General features: G+C 37.8%; 2 protein-coding genes across 5 annotated transcripts in view; one reads left to right on the top strand and one right to left on the bottom strand.

The window, feature by feature from the left end:
* Nucleotides 1–5,447, bottom strand: part of LOC116713612 (cytoplasmic polyadenylation element-binding protein 3-like) — a 46,174-nt gene extending 40,727 nt beyond the window's left edge. For 3 of the 4 annotated variants that reach the window (XM_032553811.1, XM_032553813.1, XM_032553814.1), the window contains exon 1: nucleotides 3,002–4,004. In XM_032553811.1, the coding sequence (XP_032409702.1) occupies nucleotides 3,002–3,868 (867 nt within the window). In that variant the 5' untranslated portion in view covers nucleotides 3,869–4,004. Of the gene's footprint in view, nucleotides 1–3,001; nucleotides 4,005–5,253 lie in introns of those variants that run through there. The other variant, XM_032553812.1, reaches the window with a different exon arrangement.
* A 1,854-nt stretch (nucleotides 5,448–7,301) lies between these two features.
* On the top strand, nucleotides 7,302–24,292 carry LOC116713514 (E3 ubiquitin-protein ligase MARCH5). Its single transcript, XM_032553690.1, has 6 exons — nucleotides 7,302–7,715; nucleotides 13,764–13,966; nucleotides 20,553–20,683; nucleotides 21,196–21,379; nucleotides 21,459–21,625; nucleotides 22,299–24,292. Exons 1-6 carry the CDS (start codon nucleotides 7,672–7,674, stop codon nucleotides 22,413–22,415), a joined length of 846 nt encoding a protein of 281 aa, XP_032409581.1. The 5' UTR covers nucleotides 7,302–7,671; the 3' UTR covers nucleotides 22,416–24,292.
* Nucleotides 24,293–25,199: the final 907 nt, after the last annotated feature.

Genomic DNA, 25,199 nt, shown 5'->3' with positions numbered 1-25,199 from the left:
GGGTCAAGTTACAACCCTACATTGCATGAACACCAATTAGTTCTCAGAAGACATTTTAAATTTAATAATTGATTTGTTTTATCTGCTTTGATACTGCATGTCCCTCTTAATCCTAGAGTTTCATCTAGCAAAGCTGGACTGGATGAGAGTGGGAGAGCGTTGCAGTTCCTCTCCGCTTCATAAAGCGTGACATGTGACCCCCTGACCTCGTCTCCAAGAGATAACTGGAGCTGTAATCCGGCTGAGGCTGCACCGACAGACAGACAGACAGAGGAAAATGTGTCACAGAGACCGACTGACATGGACTCAAACCAGCAGCCGGGTATGTTTCACTCCGGCTGTAATCCCAACCAGAGCAAAGCTGCGTTTTTGCAACATTTCGGCTCAACCTTCGTCCTCTCCCGTCAACGGAGCAGCGACTTGGTTTTTGTAGAAGTCGGTGACATTGTAAGGGGTGGGAGGGTTTCCTGTTGGTTTACTTTACGCCTGTTTGTCAGTCAGCTAAACATAGATCACACACGTGACTGACCAGACGCTGTGAGGGCTCATGTTTGTTCACGCCGTCGAGCTGGAAAGGCTTCCTAAAGTGAATCCCAGCAGCTATAAGGCATTTCTCTGAGTCCCTGCTATGAATAAACAACGTAGGTCTAAAGAACTATTTGCATATCAGTGCGGGATATTGAGGAAATTACATTATAAATGCAGTTGCAGTTCACAATGTTTGTACTGTCTCAGTGAACCAATTTAAATTCAAATGCCAATTTCCTTGTTAGCCGGCAGTTTATTTCCTTAAACAATTTATAAGCTAGCAACACGTTTTACCTCGGAATAAAAACGCCTTGTATTCGCTCAGAAAAAAAAACTTCTCACACCAGGAAAATAAGCTTGTTCTCAAAGGCTTCTGTGTTCCTCCCAATATAATACTGAACATCTTCGAATGTTCAGTATTATATTATCTGTGAAATGAAAGAAAAATAGATGGTTTTCCATGCATGACATGTTTGTCTTTACTCTGACACTTAGTGACTGTAGCGACATGCTGATGGCAAAACAAGGATCAATAAACTTTAAATTCTACAGAATGTTTAACACTGGAAGACATTTTAAATATTCAAAATAAGTAAACAAAACAACAAATAAAATCAGTTATACAGCAAAATTATACTTCAAAAAGGGGCCAGTTGAGACCAAAGCACCAGACTGAAGACTTTTGTTATCCAGCTTTTGATAAAAAAAGAGAACATTTATTTTAAAAAATGCAAATGGAAACTATTGAGCTCATTTTAATTTACCATGTGTTTAATTGATTTATTGTGAACTACATCACAATTGCAACGCACTCTATCAATAGCAACTAGCCCTGTCACAATAAGCTATAGATAAATTAATTGATAAATTAAAACAAGTAATGAGTAAAATTTTGCTTTTTTTTTTTCTGGGATGGGGCACCAAAACTGCCTCCAGCTCAGAGGCCCTTATTTTTTTTAATCCGGCCCTGGTCCACACTATTAATTCATGTTAAGACTTTATAGTTGGTGTTAAGATGTTGTTAACCATGTTTTCTAATAACACATGATTACCTGCTGATATTTTCAAATTCTCTGTTAACATTAAACATTTTTAACTCAAAAACTGCCCTAACGCCCCTACTGGCTGGTATAGAAAGTTTTCTGGGAGGAACCGTGACATTTGTTCAAAGTGTTCTCAAAAAGACAATATTATCATTTATAGCAATAATCACAGATACAATTTATCATACAGCAAAATGTATTATCTACTTAGGACAGATTTCCCACCAAAGAAATTTGGAAACTGCTTTTTGTATTTGCTCAGGTATTCTTTCACCGACATTAATTGAATTGAAACCAGCCGTGTTTAGTCCGCTTTAATCAAACAAGTTTGTTTGTCTAGAAAGTCCGGTTCGTTTGGGGAGGTGTGAACCCGTAATTAAACTCTGATGCAGATAAAAAAAAAAAAGCCAACTCTGGTCCGCGTATGAACCTCAGTTTCGATTTGGTTGAAGTGAACGCTGGCGCAGTTCGAATACATATGTGAATGGCAGGCGGACCTGAGACGGCTCCAAAAGCAGGAAGTGGACTACAGCGCAGGGCATTCTGGGTAAATACAAGCCAAACAAACGTGCAACAAACAAAAGAGAAATTCTACAACCACTAAAATCTGGCGCTACTCCATTTTTGTTTAAGAAGGAAGTTGCGCTCAGTGTCTTCTTCAGAGGTTTTTGTGTCCTTTCCTTGTGCATTTTCTGGTGCAGTGCCCCCATAGGCGAGGAGGGGAACAGGTTTTTCAACTAGTTTGGTAGCAGCTAGACATACAACAAATGTTGCAACTTTGATTCCCAAACAAACCGAGTCTACCAGACGGTATGAAAAGGTGTGAAAATACCAGAGCTGAAAAATTTTACTTAAGTAAGAGTAGAGCTACTTTAACATATTTTTACTAAAGTAAAAATAAGACTTAGCCATTCAGGAAATTATTCAACTAAGAGTAAAAAAGTATTTGGTAAAAAGTCAACTAAAGTACTGATAACTGATCAAATTATCAATTAATATTTAAAAACTACAAAATCAGATGGATCAAAATAAAATGTTAAATGTAAATTTTGGTCCTAAACAGGACAAGTAAGTAACAAAAAATAAAGATTTTTCTTCTAAATCAGTTTCTTTCAATAAAAAAATATGAAACTTTAACAAGAACTGCAGATGTGTGTCTGTGGTTAATTTTTGGTTAAAACATGTTAAGAGAATAGAGAATCCAGAAATTTTACTCAAGTAAGAGCAGCGATACTTCATAATAAAATTACTCAAGTATAAAGCAAGAATACTCCTAAAAGTAACTTTTTTCAAAACAAAGTTAGTAGTTACCCAACTCTAATTGTTTGAGAACTGGGAACAAAAACAAGAAATCTACAAGGTTTTAAACACCTTTTGGGATCATTGTACAGAATAAACAGCCTAATTTAGAGGGTGATTTTAAATATTACCTGGAAAGGCAGTATGTTGTTGCTGTTGTCGGCCCTGAACGCGCTGTCCTCCATCCAGGGCTTTTGAGCCAGAGGACCGCCGGGTCTCGGGAATTTGGGGGGCGCTATGACATTGCTGGTGTAAGGCTTCTTCATCGGGGAGATGGGGTTGAGCGGAGACGGCACTCCGACCCCAACCCCGACCCCGACGCCCACGGCTCGGCGCGGGTCTCTGCCCGGCTGCAGCCCGCTCCACGGGTTGGACGCGGTGCTCCACCCGGCGTTCTGGTGGTTATTCCAGGCGGAGGAGGAGGCCGGGGAAGACGACGAGGTCCCCTTGCTGTTGTTCATGATGGTCTGGTAAGCGTTTCTCTGGGGAAAGGGGCCTTGGCTGGGACTGACCGGGGATCTCCGCTGCTGCTGCTGCTGCTGCTGAGAAAGCCCGATTTGCGGGGAGAAATTCCCCCCAAACACCGGGTTGACGTGCGGGAAGTTCTGGAAAAGCATCGTCCCATTCACCGACGGTACTCTCTGGAAAAAGCTGTCCTCCACGGCGTTCGTGGTCCCCGTGGACCAAGTGCTCCCGAACGACGACGGAGGGGAACCAAGGGGTCCGCCGGGCTCCTGAAGCGGGTGCTGGTGGAAGCCCAGCCCGGGCAGGATCGGCGACTCCATCGGGACTCGGTCCTTGCCGCAGCCACTGCCGCTGTTGCTCAGCGCGGAAGCCGCTTGGCTGCTGCCGGTCGACGGGCTCTCCGACTCGGATGAAGATGAAGTGGGTTCCGATGACGGGGTCGGCGTGGAGGGAGGAGGGTCTACTTGTGTCGGGTCTTGCTGCTGCTGATGAGGCTGGGCTTTGTTTTTGTCCATCAGTAAATCATCCTGCATGGTTTGCTGAGCTGCGACGGGGGGAAACAAACACTTTGAGTCAAAATTAAGATTTCTATTTCTAGGGAGATCATAGAGAGAACTCCTACGGCAACCGAAAGGGAATAAAACATTAAACTGGATCGCCCTCAAAAAATAAAACACAAACACTTCCTTCCTTCCAGGGAGAACAAAATGACTCTTAAATCTCCACGAAGAATATGGCAGTAGATAATCACTAGATTTCGCCACGTCTCGTTTTTTCTTCCACGCAGGAACTCCAGAGCTGCAATGTGAAACTGATTCTGTGCCTTTTCTCGCATAAGGACCTCCCCTGACACTCATTTGCATACGTCAGTAAATACAGCTGTCCTTCAGCAAGGTGAAAAGACACCTTGACAGTTCTGGTTTATTGTTAACGACTCCCTAAAGAAAAAACAACCAAAAAACATTTGTCAGCTTTTTCTTTCTTTCTTTCATTTTTTTCAAGCTACACTTCCAGCATCTTTTACACGAATAAATTAAGTCACACAAGCAAAAAAAAGAATTGCATTTTTAATCAATTATTTAATTAAAAAGACAAATATTTCAGTTACAAGCTAATGTATTTAATCTATATGTTTAAATTAAATATCTAAATATTAAATTGGGTCCCACAACTTACAAGAGGGACATTTAAGAAAAGAGAAAAAAAAGGAGAATTCCGCATTGACACGAATACGTCGCATTTTAAAGCGAACAATGCACAAATATTAGAAATTGTTTGGTTGTCTTGGCAACACATTGCATAAAACAAATGTTCTTTAGAAATTAACTGAAAAATAAATAGAAAGCGTTTGGTTATTGCTAAACATTAAAACATCGAGATAAATGCCGATGGTTTTATGGCGTAAAACCATCAGAGGTTGAATATTTACATATATACATACCGATAGTGACGCTGACAAGCCAAGCTGTGGCCTCTGAATAATAATAATAATAATAATAATAATAATAACACTATAAAGCTGGCGTGACACAGACCCGTCACTCAGCATAATAACCACTGATATGAGTCGGACTTTAAATATAATCGCAGTAGTATGAGATCCGCACGCCCCACCGATTATAATCCGTGTTTTTTTCTCCAACAGAACCGCTTCCAAGGTCATGAAAGGACCACAATCAGCAGTGGTTCAGTCCACGGACCCCATAAAAACACTGACCACTAACCCGACCCTTGGTTTCTGTCGCGTTGGCCGAGATATCCCGGTGTTAATATATATATACATATATATATATACATGTCATGAAGCTCACTTCCCCACGAAAATCGGTTCTGTAGATCCATATGTGTCCCACTGCACACGGCAGAACAACATGCACCCACTTTGCGCCTCTGCTCGAAGTGAAGCGGGAATTATTACCTTTTATCGTTCACCTTTTTCAGACTGTGAATAGATATTTCTGTTTGCCTCGCCTGGGTAGGGATATGACAAACGAGCTACGCTTGTGCCGAGGTGGTCAGCAGTTGCCTCAACAGCTGATTGACTGCGGCGCATGGGTGATGGCCGAAAGGGCTTGTGGGAGTTGGAGTTTTATCTTGGTGCGGTAGCCGGTCACCCAAAGCTGCTTCCAAACTACCAAATAAACTATTGGAAACGGTTTACATTAAGCAGCAGAGGTTCTACTCAAGTAAGAGTAGCACTACTTCAACATATCCTTACTTAAATAAAAGTAAGACGTAACAGTAGTACTCAAATAAGAGTAAAAAAGTATTTGGTAAAATGTCTACTCAAGTACTGAATAATTGATCAAATGATCAATTAAAAATTACATCATCAGACGAAGCAAAATAAAATGTTAAGTGGAAATTAACAATAATTTATATAAGTAACAAAAAATAAAATTAGGCAAAAGAGTTATCTTTCAAATCAATTTCTTTCAAAACAAAAATCTTATGAAACTTTAACAAAAAACTGTAGGTTTGTCTCTGTGTTGGTGAAAACATGTTTGTTTTTTCATTCAGTGGGTGAAAAATATAGACATTTTGCTAACGCAAGAGTAGAGATACTTCATAATAAAATTACTTAGGGTAATCGTAAAAAGTACAGTGTAGTAAAATTACACCTAAAAGTAGATTTAAATAAAAAAAGTTACTCAAGTAAATGTAACTGAGAAATTTAACTTGTTACTACCCAACTCTACCAAGCAGCCTTAATTTCTGTTGTCTGAGATAAAGCTTTATTGCACGAATAAAAGCATATGCTTTATTTTATTTTATTTGTTGTTATAAAACACAAATTAAGAAGAATTTATAATTTGTACGTTGGCAGTTATTAGTAGTTATTCTGATGCTGTATGTCCGGTTGTTAAATACAATTGCCATTATTACTATTTTTGTTTTTAAAAATCTGTCATAAATAAATAAATAAATGGAAATGAAGTGACATAATTTACACAGGGAAACTTACTAACGGTTTAAGATTCACTATTTATTTATCGTATCGTTTATTATATGATACATTTCTTATCATGGTGAGAATTTTGATTTATTGTTGCCATGATAAATTCTAATTAACAATGTTTAAAACTGCCCTTAAAGTTGGGATTGATTGTTTTAATATTTTATCCACTGTTTGCTTAATAAAAACATCAATAAATACCAATAAATTAGAAAATGAAGTTGATGACTGGTGTCCTAAAGAAGCCTGTTACAAATAAGAATCTTTTTCAAGACCAATAATTGTGATTGTGAGACTATGATTGGTGTGACACAGTCATAGTTGTACAGTTACCTAAAAATAACTAATAAGTTTTTAGTTATACCAATAAAATAAATTGTACCTAACTTATAAGCATATGACAATTTGCTTCTATATTTTCTGAAAACCCTTGACTGAAACAAAAATTAAATGAATACTTTAAAAAGATTGAAAGAGGAGCAGCAAAAGCAAAAGAGATAGGTTAGCATTGCTTACCAACAACTGATGATGTCAACCAGGACAGTCTTCAGTCAGAAGCCTCTTCAGAGTCACCACAACACTGACTGCTGGAGAGCTTTACTGCCACAATATTTGAAAATATTTGGACATTATGAGTTGCGACAGCATTAGATTTATCTTTGGGGATAAAAGAAAAACAAAACAAACAAACAAAAAAAATCTTATTTTTGAATTGAACTGAATTTACATGGCTGCAACATTTTCTTATTTTATCTATATAATATAATATAATATAATATAATATAATATAACATAATATAATATAATATAATATAATATAATATAATATAATATAATATACTATAATATAACATAACATAATATAATATAATATAATATAATATAATATAATATAATATAACATAATATAATATAATATAATATAATATAATATAATATAATATAATAGAGTTGAAATGTAGAAGTTTTAAAACTACATTTCCCATCTTTACCGGAAGTTGCGCTGACGGTGTGGTCCTTGTTTTGATGACGTAGCCACGGCCAGTCAATGGAGTCAAACGGTCAGAGGAAACGAGGCCATAGCAGATTTAAAGTGTATTTTCTCTTTAAATAACCACCGGGAGGAGATAAATGCTATTTTGATAATCATGGCCGTCAGGGCGTAGTTTTACTCCAAATACGTGGCACGTCTGCAGCCGACGGGCCGTGTCAACAAAGCGGCCTATGTGGGGCTAGTTAGCTAATTTGTTAGCTAGTGATTTTTTTTTTTTAAATCCTCCTTCAGCAGATTATCAGGTGTGGGACTTTTTTATTTATTTATTTCATTTTCGTTTCGCCTCTCATTCTTCGCTTTCAATAAGACAGTATCGCTCCACAACAATGGCGGATCCAGGTCCGGTGGTGGCACAGCAGAATTTGGACAGGTGAGTTGAAGTTTTAGCAGATAAGCTAATGGCAGCTACGTAGCTCACTTACATTAAAGCGTTTTTGTCAAAAATACAGAGTGTATTCATTAAATATTTGAGAATTTGTTCACTTAAGTCAGAAATGTGGATTTTGCGTTGCCTCTTGATGTATTTTAACATGTTTTTTGGAGTATCTCTGGTAAGGGACGTCCTTAGCTATCTGCTTCTGACAATGATCTCTGATTGATGCCACCTGCGGTCGATGACCCGGTAACACCTGACGTTATACAGAGGCATCCAGTATGGATGGCTTAATCTGAACCTCTAATTCATTGTTACGTGTGTATGTTGGTTTAAAACGGGCCGCTCTAGTTTAAAAGTTACATTTATAAACACAAACTAAAACCTTTTCAAAACAGTAAACTGCAGCTTATACTCTAGGTTATTTATCGTATGGCTCATTATTTATGCGATACATTTCTTGTAATAAGATTTTGATTATCGTTGTCACAATAAATTCCAATTAGTGATGCTTAAAAACCTCTAAAGCAGTCTGTATTTCTTTTTAATCTTTTCTTCACTATTTGTTAAATAAACGTGTTTCAATAAATTTGAATAATATAATTTAATATCATTAAATGTAGTTACTATGTGCATTCTAGTTGTACAAATCACACGTTGTGTAACTGGCATCCTAAAGAGTCATATGAATGTTCTTCAATAGTAGTATTTGTTTTTGTGGGGCTATAATCCCAATTTGTGGTATTATGATACTACAAAATATATCACTCCTACTCTAGACATGTTAGTAAACTGTTTAAAGGTTGTGTATTAATGTGTTTCATCTAACAAAAACATTGAATTAACTTTTAAATGTTACAAATAAAATGTGTTTGGGTTAAAAATGAAGACCGCTATAGCATTATTAGATGCTAGGCTTGCAATGTGTTAAAAGCTATGATCCCAATTATCACAAAAATGTGATAATTTTAGCAGTTTAGCATTCTCTGAACTTCCAACACTTTAAATCGCCAAACACTGTTTAATGACTGTACTGCCTTTTAATTGGAAGAATAAATGTCAGTTAATTTACTCTTATTAGGCTCCTTATTCACCTGAAAGGTCACATTCATTACAAAATGTGATATTTTCATCATAGAGATTTTTTTTCTGCCTTATAAACATAATTAATTTTTATATCTTGAAATTAACTGTATTTTTCATAGAATCTGTGTATTTCTGGGGTAATTAAGGATGTACTCATGTACTAAAGTTGTTGATTTTTCAAACACATAGGCGTGGAAACTTTAACCAGAAGATAGTTTGGTTAATTTATCCAATCTTCAGGTAAATCAAACATGTTTTTGTTGGTCCAGCACTTAAAGAATGTCCAGGTGCAGCTCTTATTATGCTGCCAAAGTAAAATGCAGAATAAATTACACTATAGGTATGCTTACAATATTAATAATTATCAAAACTGCAATCCAAGCTAGTAAATAAATGGCTAGTTTTTAAGGTTATTGCACACAGTAGTAAATGTTATGACTGATTGAAAGCCTGCAGAGTCAAATTCATTTATAGCAACATAGCAGGAAATCAGGCTGCAAGATTTCTGAAATTTAGTCAAAATGTACTTGGGAATTTATTTGAAGTATGGACTTCCTTAAAGCATTTTCTTTTAAACAGGAAGAGACTTTGAGGTTAAGTCCGTACATATCTCTCACCAAAAAACAACAAACATGAAGGTGGAGCAGAAGAGAAACTCTGCAGTTAGAAAGTAAAACTGTCTCATAACTGCATCCAATTTCTCACATTCAGCAGTTACACCTGTCCAACGTTATGACCTTAACTTTATTTTTTAATTTTAGAAGAGAATGGTAATATCCTTTACTGAAAGAAAGTTTTATATTTTGAGAACCATAATCCTTTTTTGGATTTATTGTATTACCAAACTCTCTTAAAGGAGCTGTACTTTCTTGTAAATTGTTAATAATGGGTTCCTGGCAGTAGAATTGAAACATTGTCTTGGAAAAACGTAGCATTTATGTACGCGCTAAAAGTATGTAGCATTTTTAGCGCTGGTGTACTGAATTGGAGAAAATTAATGTAATTTCCTCTCTATTTACAAACCTACAGTAGACAAATCACATTTTTCACACCCCAAAGCTTTCCAAATCACACTGTGACTACTTGCACAATCTATGAAGTGTTTTTTTTCTCTGTTTTATATTCTCCACACTGGCTCCAGATTACAGCTAATCAGGTGAATAGAGTTTACATGGAAGTGAGGAGATGCTGCAACATTTCAGTGCTGCTTCATCCTAAACAAAGACCAGCAGCTGATAACATCTGCTGTGTGTGTGTGTGTGTGGGTGTGGGTGTGTGTGTGTGAGTAAAAGGAAGCGTTTGACACTGCATTTTCTGTCAATATTGATCTTTGAACTTTGAAACCATTTCCCAAAGAAAGGCCGGGCATGCGGGTTTTGTGAAAGGTGCCCCAGCTACGTGCTGCTGTGTATGGCGGAGGCGGTAACCCTGACGGTGTTTGTGGAGCAGATAGCTGTGAGATGTATGCCAGGTCCGGTTGCTGCTACGGTTATGTACCAAGCCTCTATCGCTGACAAACATAAGGCCCAAAGGTTCTTATCAGAACCAACCACAAGCAGCCAGCTGCCTTCGCTGTGCAGAGTTTCACAAATAGGTGAGGAAAATGTTTCAATCCACCATCTTTTCTTTTTTTCTTATATCAGATTTAAACCCAAACTTGTTACTTTTTGTCCTCCACATTTAGTTTCTTTATTTTTAGGACTTTCAATGTAATGATATTTATTTATTTGTTTATTTTATTTTATAGTTTAACAAGTTTTGAGTGAAAAGGAGTAGTTTTAAGGAAAACAAGCTCATATAATCTACTCAATTAGTTTATAATTTTCACCAAATAGCTTATGTAACTATAGCCAAGTATTTTTGTATGGAGAGTAAACCCTGTCAAAAATAGTGAATAAATATAGAAATAAATAAATGACTTGATAAAGTATTTAATGTGCCAAATGTTGCATCCAATAATTAAATATTTCCAGTTTATTTGATTGTACAGTGTAACATTAATGAATATTTATCATTTTGACGGTATTCATTTAACATTATCGATGTTATTTAATTTTCCATTTTATTTCAAAACTTGTTTCCTTTTTTTCTGTCATTATTTTTCTTATTGATGTTACACTGTATGTAATATAAAGAAATCAAAAAGGTAAGGTAAGGTCAATTTAAAATTTTTGAATCCCATATTTGAGACATTAATTACTTTTGGCAGGCTCAGTCCTCCATGTATTTTTTTTTACTTATATTTTGTCTAGAGTATTTCAGATGCATGCACATTTAGGAACACAGTTTACCAAACTGAGACCAGTTGCTGGTCCACAAATGGCCTCTGTAATCTCCAGTTTGCAAAAATAACTGGGAATGTTTGGAATTAACTTGAAGGAAAACTTCAAGCCAAATGACTCTTCTTATGCAAGGTGCTTTAACAAGCAGATTTGACTTTAATAAAACCACAAACTGAGCTCTAGACGGAGAAATGTGTGCCTCAACACCAGACAGACACAATACACACCCACTCAATAAATTAGAATGTTATTGAAATGCTCATTTATTTGAGTAACTCAATTCACTAAAAAAAACACATAATGTAGATTAACGACACACAGACTGATGTTTGAAGCCTTTATTTCTGTTAAATGTTTTTTTTTTTGTTGGCAACAATTGAAAACATGACATTTTAGATTAAAATATTACATCAAGCCAATAAAAAGAAGGCATTTTTAGCACATAAATGTATCCTTAATGGAAACTATATTTAATATCCGCTTAAAGAAGCAATGTCCCAACACATCTGAATTTCCAGCAGCCATTTTACAGCACTTACAGCAGTAAAACCAGCTGGCCAGATGTGCTGGGCTTAGCTGGGGTTGCTAGGTAACGGGCCGTGCTTTGCTGGGGTCGCTATGCGACGGGCCACTGTCTGCTGATTTGTAAGAGATTTTTGAAATGGGCCATTTTGCAAACAACAGAAAACATCAACTTATTGCCAAAAAATGGTTGAGTGATTTTTATTTTTAAATTTTTTTTTAAGTGTTTGGGCTGTTTTTAGATGAAAGTACAAAAATGCAAAATGCGAATTTTGCTTAATGGGTCCTCTTTAAAATTCACATAATTGGGTAACTTGCGACACATCGTCTCACTTTACAAAACAAAAAAATTAAATTCGATCACGTCTACAGTCCAATTAATCTTAGTTATCAGAAATTGCATCAAGTTCAGTTTATTATTCCAATTAGAAAACCATTATTATTCTAGAAAAGGAAAAAAAAAACAGTCAGTTGATTTATTGTCTTTCCATTACATATGGGGAAAAGTTTTTCATAATATGCTGGATTTAAAAAATTTTTTTTTAAAAATAGGTGAAACTTTAATGAGCTTGTTGAGTGTTTATATTTCAAAACAAAATCACATAGAAAGCGTTTTGCATCCCAGACCGTACCGTTTGTGTCTCCTGTTCTGGGATTTCTCCGCCATCTTTATTTCTTAATCAACTGGCTCCACTTCAGGATGAGCAGTGGCGCCCTCTGTTGGATGGCGGCCAAATGGCAACACCAAAGGAAGGTCTAAGCGGATGTTACTGACTGGAACTCATGTTAATTTAATAAACCATTAATCGACAATCGTTGGTCAAATAATTGTTTGCGTCCTTAATTTTGAACATTTAATAAAACTCAATAAATTGGTTCTGGTTGACTGGATTGGTGTTGTAAAAACACGTCGTTTGGCTGTCGTGTTTGAAGAGCAAACCCGTTTTAATTTTTAGATTTTATAAGATTTATATCAACGACCCGTTTTAGTTCTCCCATACAGGATTGCATTTCAAGACTGTTTTTAATGTCGTTCTCTGCGACTGGGTTACAGGAAGAATGCTTTTGAATCAATAATAGTTGGTTTGGTTCTGTTGTCAGGACATTTGTCTAAAACTGTTTTTAACCTCCTTTCTTCAACCTTCATCAGTTTTCGTCTCTCTGCAGAAATCTGAGCTCATCCCATCGACATGTTGGACAATAATCATCTAATTTATGCCTCTCAGTTTGGCTGTTGAAGGAAAACCAATCGACTGATTTTCTTGGACGGTTTTTGACAAAGTGTCGTCTTATTACCAGCTGAATCTATCTTTATTACTTGGACTGCTTGTTAGTTAGGTTTTAATCTAAATCGGACTGTTTGATTAGATTTCATGTAACTGAATGTGAATGAACCCATTTTGTTCTGTAAAGTTCATATATGTGGGGCAATAAATACATTTAGCAAGAGTTTCTGAAACAGAATATAACAGGTTTTTGTTAAAATACAACAAAATTATTAAATCAAAGACGATGAACTTAACTTTTCTCTTAATAATAATAATTTTACATTTAAAAATGCATAATCAGTTATGAAACACAGTGTAGCACAAACTGTCTTATTCCCTGCCTGAGTCAGATTAAATCAGCACAGCATGGTGTGTTTATATTTATTTATTGATGATACTGTCTGTTCTGTATCGTTTATATCACGGTATGTTTTAAATACTTATATTAGTACAGGATGTCTTGACAAAATGTTAGCTCATATCTTATAAATGCATATGGAGGTACATGTATGTATTTTTGTACAATTCTGGTTTAGTTTCTGCTCTGACTGTGTTTTTTCAACAAAATGCCTTTTTTGAGTCTTTACACTCCAGTTAATGATTAATTGATTACTAAATGAGTTGACGATATTCAAACAAATCGATTAATTGTGTACTTTTATAGCATAATTTGAACTAAGTAAAGCTGAAGCTGCTACTTGAGGAGTTCTGGTTAGGACATTTTTACAGACAAATGGTTTTTTTTCTCATTTTAAGTAAAAAATGTACATATTTTATGTGAAATTTTGACTCAATTACTGGTCGATTAGTTGACGATTATTCAAATAAATCGATTATTCGCAACTAATCGATTCAGCCATACTGTAAACGTGCGCTTGTCGCCTCAGGAGCTGCTGGGTGTGCTTCGCCACAGATGAGGATGACCGCACGGCGGAGTGGGTGCGGCCGTGCCGGTGCCGGGGCTCAACGAAGTGGGTCCACCAGGCCTGCCTGCAGCGCTGGGTGGACGAGAAACAGCGAGGCAACAGCACGGCGAGGGTCGCCTGTCCGCAGTGCAACGCAGAATATCTCATCGTCTTCCCAAAACTGGGTGAGCAGATGAGAAACACGATCCAAAACATTTGACTGTTTAGGTTCGACACACCTGAAGCGGAGAATGATTCATCAATAGGCCCGTGCAGGACTAGACGACATGCTGAGGACGTTATCCAACTGTTTGAGTCAGAAATGTTGAAGCAGGAGTGAAACTTGCTGCAAACAGACCACTAAGGACAGGAGTTGGACACACCTGGTGTAAAGCTTTGTCTACTTTAATGGGCGGGAATGTCGAGGCTGCATGATTCAACGCAAAAATACACACACCCATTCTACTTCCTGAGGATTTTACAGAAATATTATTTATGTAAAATCTACTTTTTTGAGCTTTTACAAAATATTATAATGTTATTCCCTCAAAAGCAATCATGGAGTGATGCATTGCTGTTTTATTTTTAAAGAAATCCTTAAATCTTCCCTGGTAACCATTTGGGTTTTTAAAACACCTGGGTGAAACTAGGCCAAATTTTACTGGGCGATAAATGATCTAATCTGGCAAATTTAGGCAAATCTGTTGATTTTAGAAGGATTTCTTTAGCTGCAGATGCATCTTCTGCTACACATCATTAAGCATTCACTAAAGGAGTGCTATGTTGTTGCACTTTAGGCAATAAAATGTTTATTTTCTTGTTTAAAAAATTTAATAATTTGTTTTTATTTCTTAAAGGTATTTCTAATATATAAAATGATTTAAGTGGTAAATTAACTTTTAGAATAATCAATAGAACTAAAATAATCGTAGATGCAACCCTAATTCGCAAAATTAGAAAGATTAATATGATAAATTATCTAATCGGTCCAATTAATAAACCATCACCGAAGCGTGTATAGATGGAAAGAGAAGGTGTGAAAATAAATTGAACACTTTGAGAATCTGTGTTCAATTCCTACAGTAAAAGCTGGTTAAACTGCAGTATGCAACTTTTATTTTAAAAAATATATATTTTTACATATTTGTTGAAACCATTTTCAGTTATAATGATTATAGCACAATAATAATAATGCAAGAAATAAACTTTAAATTCTGATGATTCACTGGAACAGGAAGACATTTTAAATAAACAAAATAAATAAACAAAACAACAAAGAAATTGAATGGTAAACTCTCTATAATTAACACAACCGTCCATTAAAAAGACAGTTGAGACCAAAACACCAGACTAAAAACTTTTATCATCCAGTTTTTTGTAGAAATAGAAACATAAAATCCTGCAGACAGAAATTTTTCAGCTCGTTTTAATTCATCATACAATTAATTGATTTAGCAACATCTGCCTATTTAACGTTGGTAAATGTTGCTGTGATGAGCAGGAGCTTCTTAAAGAGACAGAGGCCCATTTTTTAAGGTGGCAAATTGTGAAGTCAAAGTTCTTTTAAGTCATATTTGACATATGCAGCATTTTTATAACCACTGATTATAAAATGACACTATTTGGCTGGGAAATGTATAATTCTGCCCCTTTAAAATAAAGGAAAATTATTAGTTTGAAATATTTAAAGCTTGTCGAAAACAGATGGGATACGTACTGTAGTACCTCCAACAAGTTGTGGGTCTTCAGAAAATATCCAGGGGTGCCCTATTAGATGCCTGATCCACCTCAACTGACTCCTAAATCTGTTGCAATAAATCAATCAATTGGTAAATTTATTGTTTTTCTCTTTTTCTACCAAAGACAGTCTGGTGTTTTGGTCTCAATTTAACACTTTTTTTAAAGAATAATTTTGCTTACAAAGACTTCAGTGTCCATTTTATTTGTTGTTTCCGGTGTTTATTTATTTGTTTTGAATATTTAAAATGTCCTCCAGTTCCAGTGCTAAATGTTCATTAGAAATTAAAGTGTATTGATCTTCTAGAGGGTGGATTTGCATTAATATGCCATTATATTCACATATTGTCTAAAATTTGTTCTTATGACAGATCTACGACCTAAAACTGCGATTGAGATTTTTGTTATAGAAGCGCATACCGTTATTATTTTAGTTTTTGTTTAATTTTGAATTTGTAGTTTCATACTGAAACAGATAAATGCCACAATTAGACTTGGTGAGGTTTGTTTACCCACCCAAACATTGCGGTTATTATTTAAATAAATGTTTTCTGAACATAAGACACTGTTTTAAGTTTGAGTAAATAAACCGCTGCTGCACTTTGAGGCTCTGGGGAAAATAAAAGCTTTGCTTGCAGCTGGAAGGACTTTGTGTTCGCCATTAGGAATGGCATTAGTTGTTTTTTCCATGAACTGCGTCGTTTGGTTTCAATAAATCATTGTTATTACCGTACTTAAGAGAGTAACTCATAAAAAGAAAACCAGCGAATGGCGCAGTCTATGTTTGGAGGTCTATTAAATTCGTCCAATCGCCCAACCTCTCGGCCTACTTGTTAAATGTTCTGACCAACTTAACCAGCTAATCCCAGCTTGTTAAACTGGTGTAACTCCCTGAAGAGCAGAACAGCAAACAGGTCCAACACTCACCTGGTTTTTGTTGGCTTAAGAACCCGTTCCAGCTGGTTGTAGGGTTGGCAACGCCTTTGGAGCAGCACATTGGTAGTGGACGCTGCAATCTGAAACTGAAGCCAGACTAAAAACAATGTTAAGCCGGGGGAGTGTTGGGCCCAGCTGGTAAACAGGTTCATCTATATTTATAGCAACCAGGGCGTTGCTGCCACTCAATGCAGAGATAAATGTTTCAGTTGAAGTGTTTAATCATGGTTCCTCTTTTTTCTTTTTTAGATTATGGACTAAAGGTAAATTGAAAAATGGCAAGAATTTAAATTTTGTACTTTGAGAAGGTTCTAAGTAGAGCTTCAAAATGCAAAAAGAAGAAATGTGGGGCGAAAAAATCTGATCGATATCAATCGATCAAACATCTGATATTCTGATATTCACTGAACTCCGATCCAGAAGATCCAGGGAGATGTAGACAAAGCAACGACTTTAGTCGCGCAACCGTTTTTTCAAGGTATCTAAGGTTGATGGAATCAACTAACTCACTCACTCACTCATTCTTTGGTTACCTAGCAACTCACTCATTCTTTGGTTACCTAGCAACTCACTCATTCTTTGGTTACTTAGCAACAACCTGCTGGCGCAGCAGCACTTTAAGGTTTCGCCTCATAAATGCTTAAGAATAAAAACTGTGAATAAGAGTAATACTGCCAATAGTGTGGCAATACTTCAGATATGAAAAACAAACAAAAAAAACCCTAATCAATAATTATTGATATTGACTGATAAACTCTTATAATAAGTTTTTCAGCCTTAGCACACAGCCATTAAACTGAAAGAGGCTGTTCATGTCATTACAAATCCATCACTACTCACAGCAAACAGTGATTCAGAAAAATAAGTTGGTGCCCATTAAACTCAAACTTTGGTTTTTCTGGTTTGGTCCCAGTTTAGTGCGATTTACCTCCAAGGTAAAAAAAACGGAGTTTATTTTAAACACATTAAAACCGTCAGGAGTGAAAACACTCAGTTTATAATCGTCAGTTGAATTTATACACTTTTAGTTTAATAACAAGTCAAATGAAGGTTGTTGAAGTTCAGAAATAGTGGATATGTAGGGATGAACCGATCCACTTCTTTTCATTTCTGATCCTGATATTTGAGGTTCATTATCGGCCAATACCAATCCAATACAGTAAAACAGAACTTATTGTATTTACCCATCATGCCCTGCGCTGTAGGTCACTTCCTGCATTTTTAGCTGTTTGCGTTCACACACTCATTCAAACTGCGCCAGCGTTCACTTCAACCAAACCGAGACCAAAGCTTTTAGGCCAAGCAGAGTTAGCATCAGAGTTCGTTTACGCGTTCACTCCTCCCCAAACGAAGCAGGTAGAAAACCCCCAAGCGGGTCGCTGTGTTCTGTTGGGTCTCTCCTCCCACCAGCACCTGCTGCAGAGCCACTTCCATCCTTTCACACGGGTCCAGCTCTGAGGACGGTGTGTCCTTGCTGCTCCGTCTTTGCTCACACTCAGAGAGTAAACAAACCTTCTGGAAGAGAGGCTGCCAACGCTTTGGTCCACCTTTAGACTGTAGCTGCACTCCTTCCTCCCTCCCTCCCTCATGCTTAATTATCTTAATTATAGAATCTGCTGCCAGTGGCTAAAATGAATTGCTCCTTTCTCCATCCTGTCAGCGGTCATTAGCGGTGACCCAGTTCCCTCTAGCCGTAACGGTGCAGCGCTTTGGCAGGAACAAAGTGAAGGAGTCAGGCTCTGGGAGGTGAGTCCGGTCAGCAAACACAGGTGCAGTCTGCAGGGGATCAAAAGCCTGGCGCCGATCCAGGCGGCAGTTTCATCAATAATTACTATAAAGCTGTGAGTTTAAGAAGCCGCAAAGTGATAAACTTTAATGAGGCCTGCCTAAAAAGCCGCAGCTTGACAAAGTGAAAGCTGCTGTGACTAAATTGTGCAAACAACTGATGGAAAGTGGCTTTATTGGGACAACACCTGTACAAATATCCTGCATGTCCTGAAGCAGGCAGGCAGGTGATTTAAGATGGAAATGACGATGCAAGCTGTCATTTTTACATCAGTGTTCAATGTAAACACTTTTTGTTTTATTTCTTTGAGGAATTTGACCAGTTTTCACCTGACTGCACACGTTGTGTGTGTGTTAAGTTCAGTTTGGCTCCAACCATTGGTCAGTTTTGTCCCAGTTAAAGTCCGTGCTTCAGGGACGGATTAGCTGGCGTCATAAAAGTTTCTTTCACTGAAGCGTTCTGAAGTTTAGGAGGACTCATGGTACGTTGGGGGAGTTTGGGATTTAGATACGCAGCACAGTAGCACAGGTGAGTTGCTGAAGGAGCAACACATCCACCACCAATAGTCTCTAAAAAGGCAAAACAACAATAATGGCTAGAACGATTAATCGATCAGTAAACGATTAATCATTAACTGAAGTAAACATTAGCTGGAGCATACACACGCAAAAAAGGCCATTTCCTAGAAGAACAACATATTCACCAACAAAAGTCTTAAAGGCAAAAACAATTGGGCCTGAAACGATTAATCAATTAGTAAACGATTAATTGTTAACTGAAGTAAACATTAACTAGAGTATACAGTCATAAAAGGTAAATTTATTCAGAGCAGTAATCAAGCCAAAAACTATATATACATTTTCCATTTTAGATTAAAATAAAACCTTCTTTATCTGTAATTATCATTTTTATCCAAAATTTCCACTTTATATTTTGGTCCTTTCGATGATGTAACTTTAAAATATTAAACTATTAATTTGATCAGTTACTCAGTACTTGAGTAGACTTTTTTCCAAATACTCTTTTACTTTTGAGTCATTTCCTGGACGGCTACATTTCTTTTACTTGAGTAAAAATATGTTAGAGTACTGCTACTCTTACTTGAGTAAAATTTTTGGATATTCTTCCCACATCTGCATTTCAGTATCGGCCAAAATCTGCATTTTAAAAATTCGGCAATCAGCCAGAAAACTGCAATATTTTTTACTCTTGAGTAATTTCCTGGACTGCTGCTGTTTACTTTTACTTCAGTGACAATATGTTGAGTTAGTCTTGAGCTGTAATGTATCTGCAGACCTCAGAAAGTGCGCAGTCGTCCCCTGCGGTGCGTTGCCTCTGCAGCTGGTCGGTTATTAATAGCAAGTGGACGAGTCTCTGAGTGAGGAAATCAGGTTGGCTTCCTGTAAATATTGCATGATTTCCCCAGAGTCGGCTTGAAATGCCAGATGGGAGGAAGATGCAGCAGCAGAGAAACTTTTTTTTTTTTTAATTGTCGCAAAGGTTTGGACTTTCAGTTGATCCTTGTTTCATGTCTGTTGTTTTTAATCAGAGAAGCAATGAAACATCAACAGGGTGTCCAAACTTTTTGTCACAGCCAAAATTGTTGAGTCAAAATAAAAACAAAATCAGGCAAATAAAGTAGCCTGATTTTATTTTTTTTTTTTTAAAAAGAATATTTATTGTATTTTCAGGGCTATTGGGGCCTTTGTAGATGAGAAAAAATTATAAAAAGTAAATTTCCACTAAAAAAATTCAGAAATTGAGTCTCATCTCAAAAATGTTCTAGAAAAAATGTCAAACTTTCAGCTTTTGGAATTTTCTGAGTTTGAGAAGTCAAAAATGTTCAACATTGAAACAGAAATTTCCAAGTTTATTAAAATCTCTATTATTACTCTCAAAATTTCTGAGTTTGATTATGGAAATTTACTATTTTATTCTATCAAAATACTCCTTTGTAAGATTTGCATGTTTTCTGTGGTTTTCAGTTTTCATCTCCGTCGAACAAATTTATTTTCAGTGATAACAGGATTTATGTCACTTTCTTTCAAAACGTTTGGTATATTTAGTCAAGTTTAATACATTAAATAAAAGCTGATTTGTGTGGGAGGAGGTGGAGAAGATCCATCTTTTCAGATATCCTGTAGCTGTCTGTATCACAGTGCATTTGGAGAATCCTCTGACTGAAGATTCTTCAAATCTATGACAATGCAGTGAAAAGATAAAAATTGGAGGTTCTCGTTATTTCAAATGATTCTGGGTGGAAATAAAAAGCAACTTCCTGTAACCAGGCAACCGTTTCCTGTCTCCGTCAGGTCCGATCGTTTATGTTCTGGATCTGGCTGACCGGCTCATCTCCAAAGCCGGCCCCTTCGCTGCAGCCGGTATCATGGTGGGCTCCATCTACTGGACCGCCGTCACATACGGCGCTGTCACCGTCATGCAGGTACGTCCTCTGATGTTCGCCGTGCGCCAGCAAGTCCAGCTAATATCGCTGAACTTCATTTATCATGGAAAAATTATTTTTGGTTTAATTTATTATGAGGACTTTAAATTATTGATGTTAAATTAAGAAGAAAAAAACAACTGGGTATGATGGAAAATGTTATTTTCACTGCAGTTTGTTTCACAAAGGCATCAATAAATATCAATACACTATAAAATATTAAATTCAGTTACTATGTGTAGTTTAGTTATATAAATCATATCCATTTGTTTTTCACTTCCGATATCTGAGGTTTAGTAGAACTAGAAAAAGAGTTGGTGAGATTTTGTTTTTGCAGTGCATAGATTTTAGATCATATTGTAAAAAGCAACAAAAAAAGAAAAGTTGTTTTATTTTTTGGGGCCCCCAAAGCTGGGCACCCTGGGCTACTGCCCATCCTTGGCTTTTAAAACAAGGTATTTCTCAGAAAATCTTTATTGCTTTGATGATTTTAATGTCTTTTTGATGTGCAGGTGGTGGGCCACAAGGAGGGCCTGGACGTGATGGAGCGGGCCGACCCGCTCTTCCTGCTCATCGGCCTGCCCACCATCCCCGTCATGCTGATCCTGGGGAAGATGATCCGCTGGGAGGACTACGTCCTGCGGCTGTGGAGGAAATACTCCAACAAGCTGCAGATCTTCAACAGCATCTTCCCAGGTCGGCCGTTCGGTTTCTGATGTCAGAAATCATCCATGTTGTTTTTCATCTGCTGACGGCCCGAATGTCGGAACCGCAGGTATCGGCTGCCCGGTGCCACGGATCCCGGCCGAGGCCAGCCCTCTGGCCGACCACGTCTCTGCCACGCGGATCCTGTGCGGCGCTCTGGTTTTCCCCACCATCGCCACCATCGTGGGGAAACTCATGTTCAGCAGCGTCAACTCCAACCTGCAGAGAACCATCCTGGTGGGTGCTAACGGGGCCGCTGATGCTAATGCTGCTACTGATGCTAACGGGGCCGCTGGTGCTAACGGGGCCGCTGGTGCTAATGCTGCTACTGATGCTAACGGGGCCGCTGGTGCTAATGCTGCTACTGATGCTAACGGGGCCGCTGGTGCTAACAGGGCCGCTGGTGCTAATGCTGCTACTGATGCTAACGGGGCTGCTGATGCTAATGCTGCTACTGATGCTAATGCTGCTACTGATGCTAACCAGGCCGCTGATGCTAATACTGCTACTGATGCTAACGGGGCCGCTGGTGCTTACCGGGCCGCAGATGCTAACGGGCCCCGTTATGATGCAAATTGGGCTACCATTGCTAACAGCAGACACGATGCTAACTAGAGTACTAATGCTAAGTCTAATGCTACGTTCATTCCTTTCTTTCTTGTCTCCTTAGTTGCAGTCGTAACGTTAACTTTTAAGTTTTCCAAATTCAAAAATATTTTTGACTTCCTTCTGGAAAGTTAAATCTCTTTTTGTAACTCAAATTATTCAGGATTCTTCAGAGTTGTTGATGCTGTGGGCAGGAAGGTCCTCCTGTAGCAGTCCGTGTCACAGCGGCTTTGAAGAAGCCTCTTACTGAAGACGTGCTGAGTGCTGCCTTTAAATCCTCCTTTCTTTCTGGCTCTCCCCCCAGGGTGGCATCGCCTTCGTGGCCATCAAAGGGGCGTTCAAGGTCTACTTCAAGCAGCAGCAATACCTGCGCCAAGCCCACCGCAAGATCCTCAACTTCCCCGAGCCGGAAGAGGCCTGAGGCGGCGCTCTGCTGTCGGTGAGGATGAACCCCCCCCAACACTCAGCTTCACCCTTACTGCAACAAGCCCCGCCCCCTCCCAGCGGTTGCTACGGAGACTGACTGCGTCGCCGCTTCCTGCCCCGGGAGCGACGGTACGGGAAGCGAACTGGAGCCTGCTTGCAGTCAGTGTGTGGCTACGCTAACTCCACACGGCTAACACACCCACTGCTATCCGAAATAAAGACGCAGGGCATGCGTGAAGAACTTTTTTTTTTTTTTTAAATAAAACGATTGTTTTGGTTTAACATCCCTTCGGCCCTCGCCAGGGTCCAATCAGATGATCAATTAATCAATAATTTATCACGTTTGGAAGCACAAAGCAGAAGCTACCAGAGGCGTAACATAGAAATCTATATTCTAGCTTGAGATGTTCCAGTGTTTATTTATTCAGCCTGCAGCTTTGATTACTTCTGAACTCTGTAAAAGTGTTGGCACCCGTCATGGCGCTCTGGTCCGGTCCGGTCCGGTCCGGTCCAGAGGGGATGAACCCAGTGGGACATGGAGCGGTTCTGTTCTGGTTCAGGTCGGGATGGGTTGGCAGAAGTCTTCACAAACTCTTAGCTTTTCCCACAAACTTCAATACGTTTTATTTGACAAACCGATGAAAGCTGAAAATGATGCATTAAAAAAAATCTGGTTTAGTTCTGGACTTTGACTAGGCCGTGCTTTGATATAAACTTTGCCAAATTGTGTGCCACAAATTTCAGTTTTTCTAGTTTTATCTGCATAATAAGTGTTTTTAATGAAATCTCTAAAACATTAAAGATCCAAAACATAAAGAACCTTCAGATTGCCATTAGTTAAAAAAAATAATCAAAATGTTTTGGGTCAAATGTTTTATATTTTATTGGCCAAATTTTTACTATTCTTGAATTGTGGCCAATTAAAAATCATTTCAAGGGCCACAAATGGCCCACGCCCCACACTTTGGACACCCCTGATCTAAATCTACTGTAGCTCTGGCTTCATCCATTTTCCCTATTCAACTCTACCATTCCCACAGTATTATTCTGCCACCACTGTGTTTCAATGTGAGAATTATGGAGTTTAGAATAAGAGTAAAAGATTACAAAAGTTTCATTTTGGGTCTCGTTTTTTATTCACTTCCCTAAAAACTTCACATCATTTTCCTTCCACAATCTGTCGCAATAAAATACATTAAAGTTTGTGGTTGAAATGTGATAAAATGTGAAAAATTTCAAGTGTTATAAATGCAAATTAACTGAGGGTGAAAGCTGGACTGTTTAATCCCTGTAGTAGTAAAAATAACCATTAAGCAAGCTTTTTTATTTAAATAAAAACAGACGAATTATCTTAAACCTGTTTTTAATGCGTCTTCAGGAAAAACTAAGAATTATTTTGCTAAAGTTTCATGTGTATCTGAAATGAAAATTGTTAAATTTTCAGTAATTACTTCTAAACCTACATTCTAAAGTTTGGAAAAATTGGATTTTAATAAAGAAAACTGACTTATCCAGCATACAAACAATAAAAAAAAGTAATTGCTAAAGCAGTTGGCTGTTTCTATTCTGATACCCAAACATTAGTGGAAAGTTAAGTGGAAGGAAAAGGTCAGATGCTACACCCAAAAGTCACCAGCTTTTATCACAACCTGGAAAACATTTACTCCACAAAAACTTGAAATATTTCACGTCCATTAGTTTCTGGTTTTGAAATAATTATGTCTGGAAAAACCTCAAACTCTGCCTGCGAACTACAGCTTCTCTACATTTATCATGAAGTCTCTGCCAAAAACAAAAACATGTTGTGAACTTTGACCTGTGGAACTGTACCTACCATATCTGTGAATAAATGTATTTTTGCAAATGAGGAAATCGAGTGCAGCAGTTTTGCCATTCACTTGTTTATTAATTATTTAGAAACACACAGAAAAAAAAAAAACAGAAAAACTTCAAACCTAAAATTATCCGCCCGGAAACCCAACCAGCCAATCAGAGCCGAGCGTTGACATTCAAAAACATCTAAATAGAAACCACTCTCTAAGTACTTCACAACGTATGTGCCCCTGCTGCCCAAGCCTGATATGTAATGTCATTAATATTTTCCTCTGCTGCGCTAAAATCTGCTGCCGCCGCCATCTTTGGGTTCGACCACGAAGGAACAAAATAATCCGAGACGAAGCGAAATGTCGAAGAAGATTGGATGCAGAACCATCAAACACATTCAAAGCTCATTTAATCCTGGACGAGGCGCCGACTGAAACCAATAAAATAAAAAAAAGTCGGGACAAAGTGCAGCAAGCACCTGAGAGAAAGAGAGAGAGAGAGAGACTCCGCTCTCACCTTCAACAATCACGTTTATTGCTTGGTGAGAGAAGTGCATATTTTTCAGGAAATACTTCTTAAAACCGGAGCCGGTTACTTTCAGCTCCGTTTGACATCAAAGTGACGCGTTTGGAAAGAAAAATGCGCGAGTTGACCGACGTAAAGGCACACACACACACACACACACGCGGATGCACAGTGTAGGGATCGCCATGGAAACGTCTCGGGGGTTTGCGACTGAACGGGTTTAAAAAAAAAAAAAAAAAAGAGACAGCATGGATTTACCCCTGAGCTGTTTCTATCATAAAACCCTAAAAACGTCTCCGCAAAACCTGAGAGAAGTCGGCCGACGGAAATAAAAGAAAAAAATAAATAGAAGAAAATAAAATCAGATGAAGCTCGAGTCAAACGTTTCGGCAGCACAAAATGTGTGCTGCTATCATTTGAAAAGACGAAA

This window comes from Xiphophorus hellerii, chromosome 22 (assembly GCF_003331165.1).
Source record: "Xiphophorus hellerii strain 12219 chromosome 22, Xiphophorus_hellerii-4.1, whole genome shotgun sequence".
In the NCBI taxonomy this organism is placed as follows: Eukaryota; Metazoa; Chordata; class Actinopteri; order Cyprinodontiformes; family Poeciliidae; genus Xiphophorus; species Xiphophorus hellerii.
The sequence above is the reverse complement of the archived record's forward strand: the minus strand, read 5'-3'. Positions and strand labels throughout refer to the sequence as shown.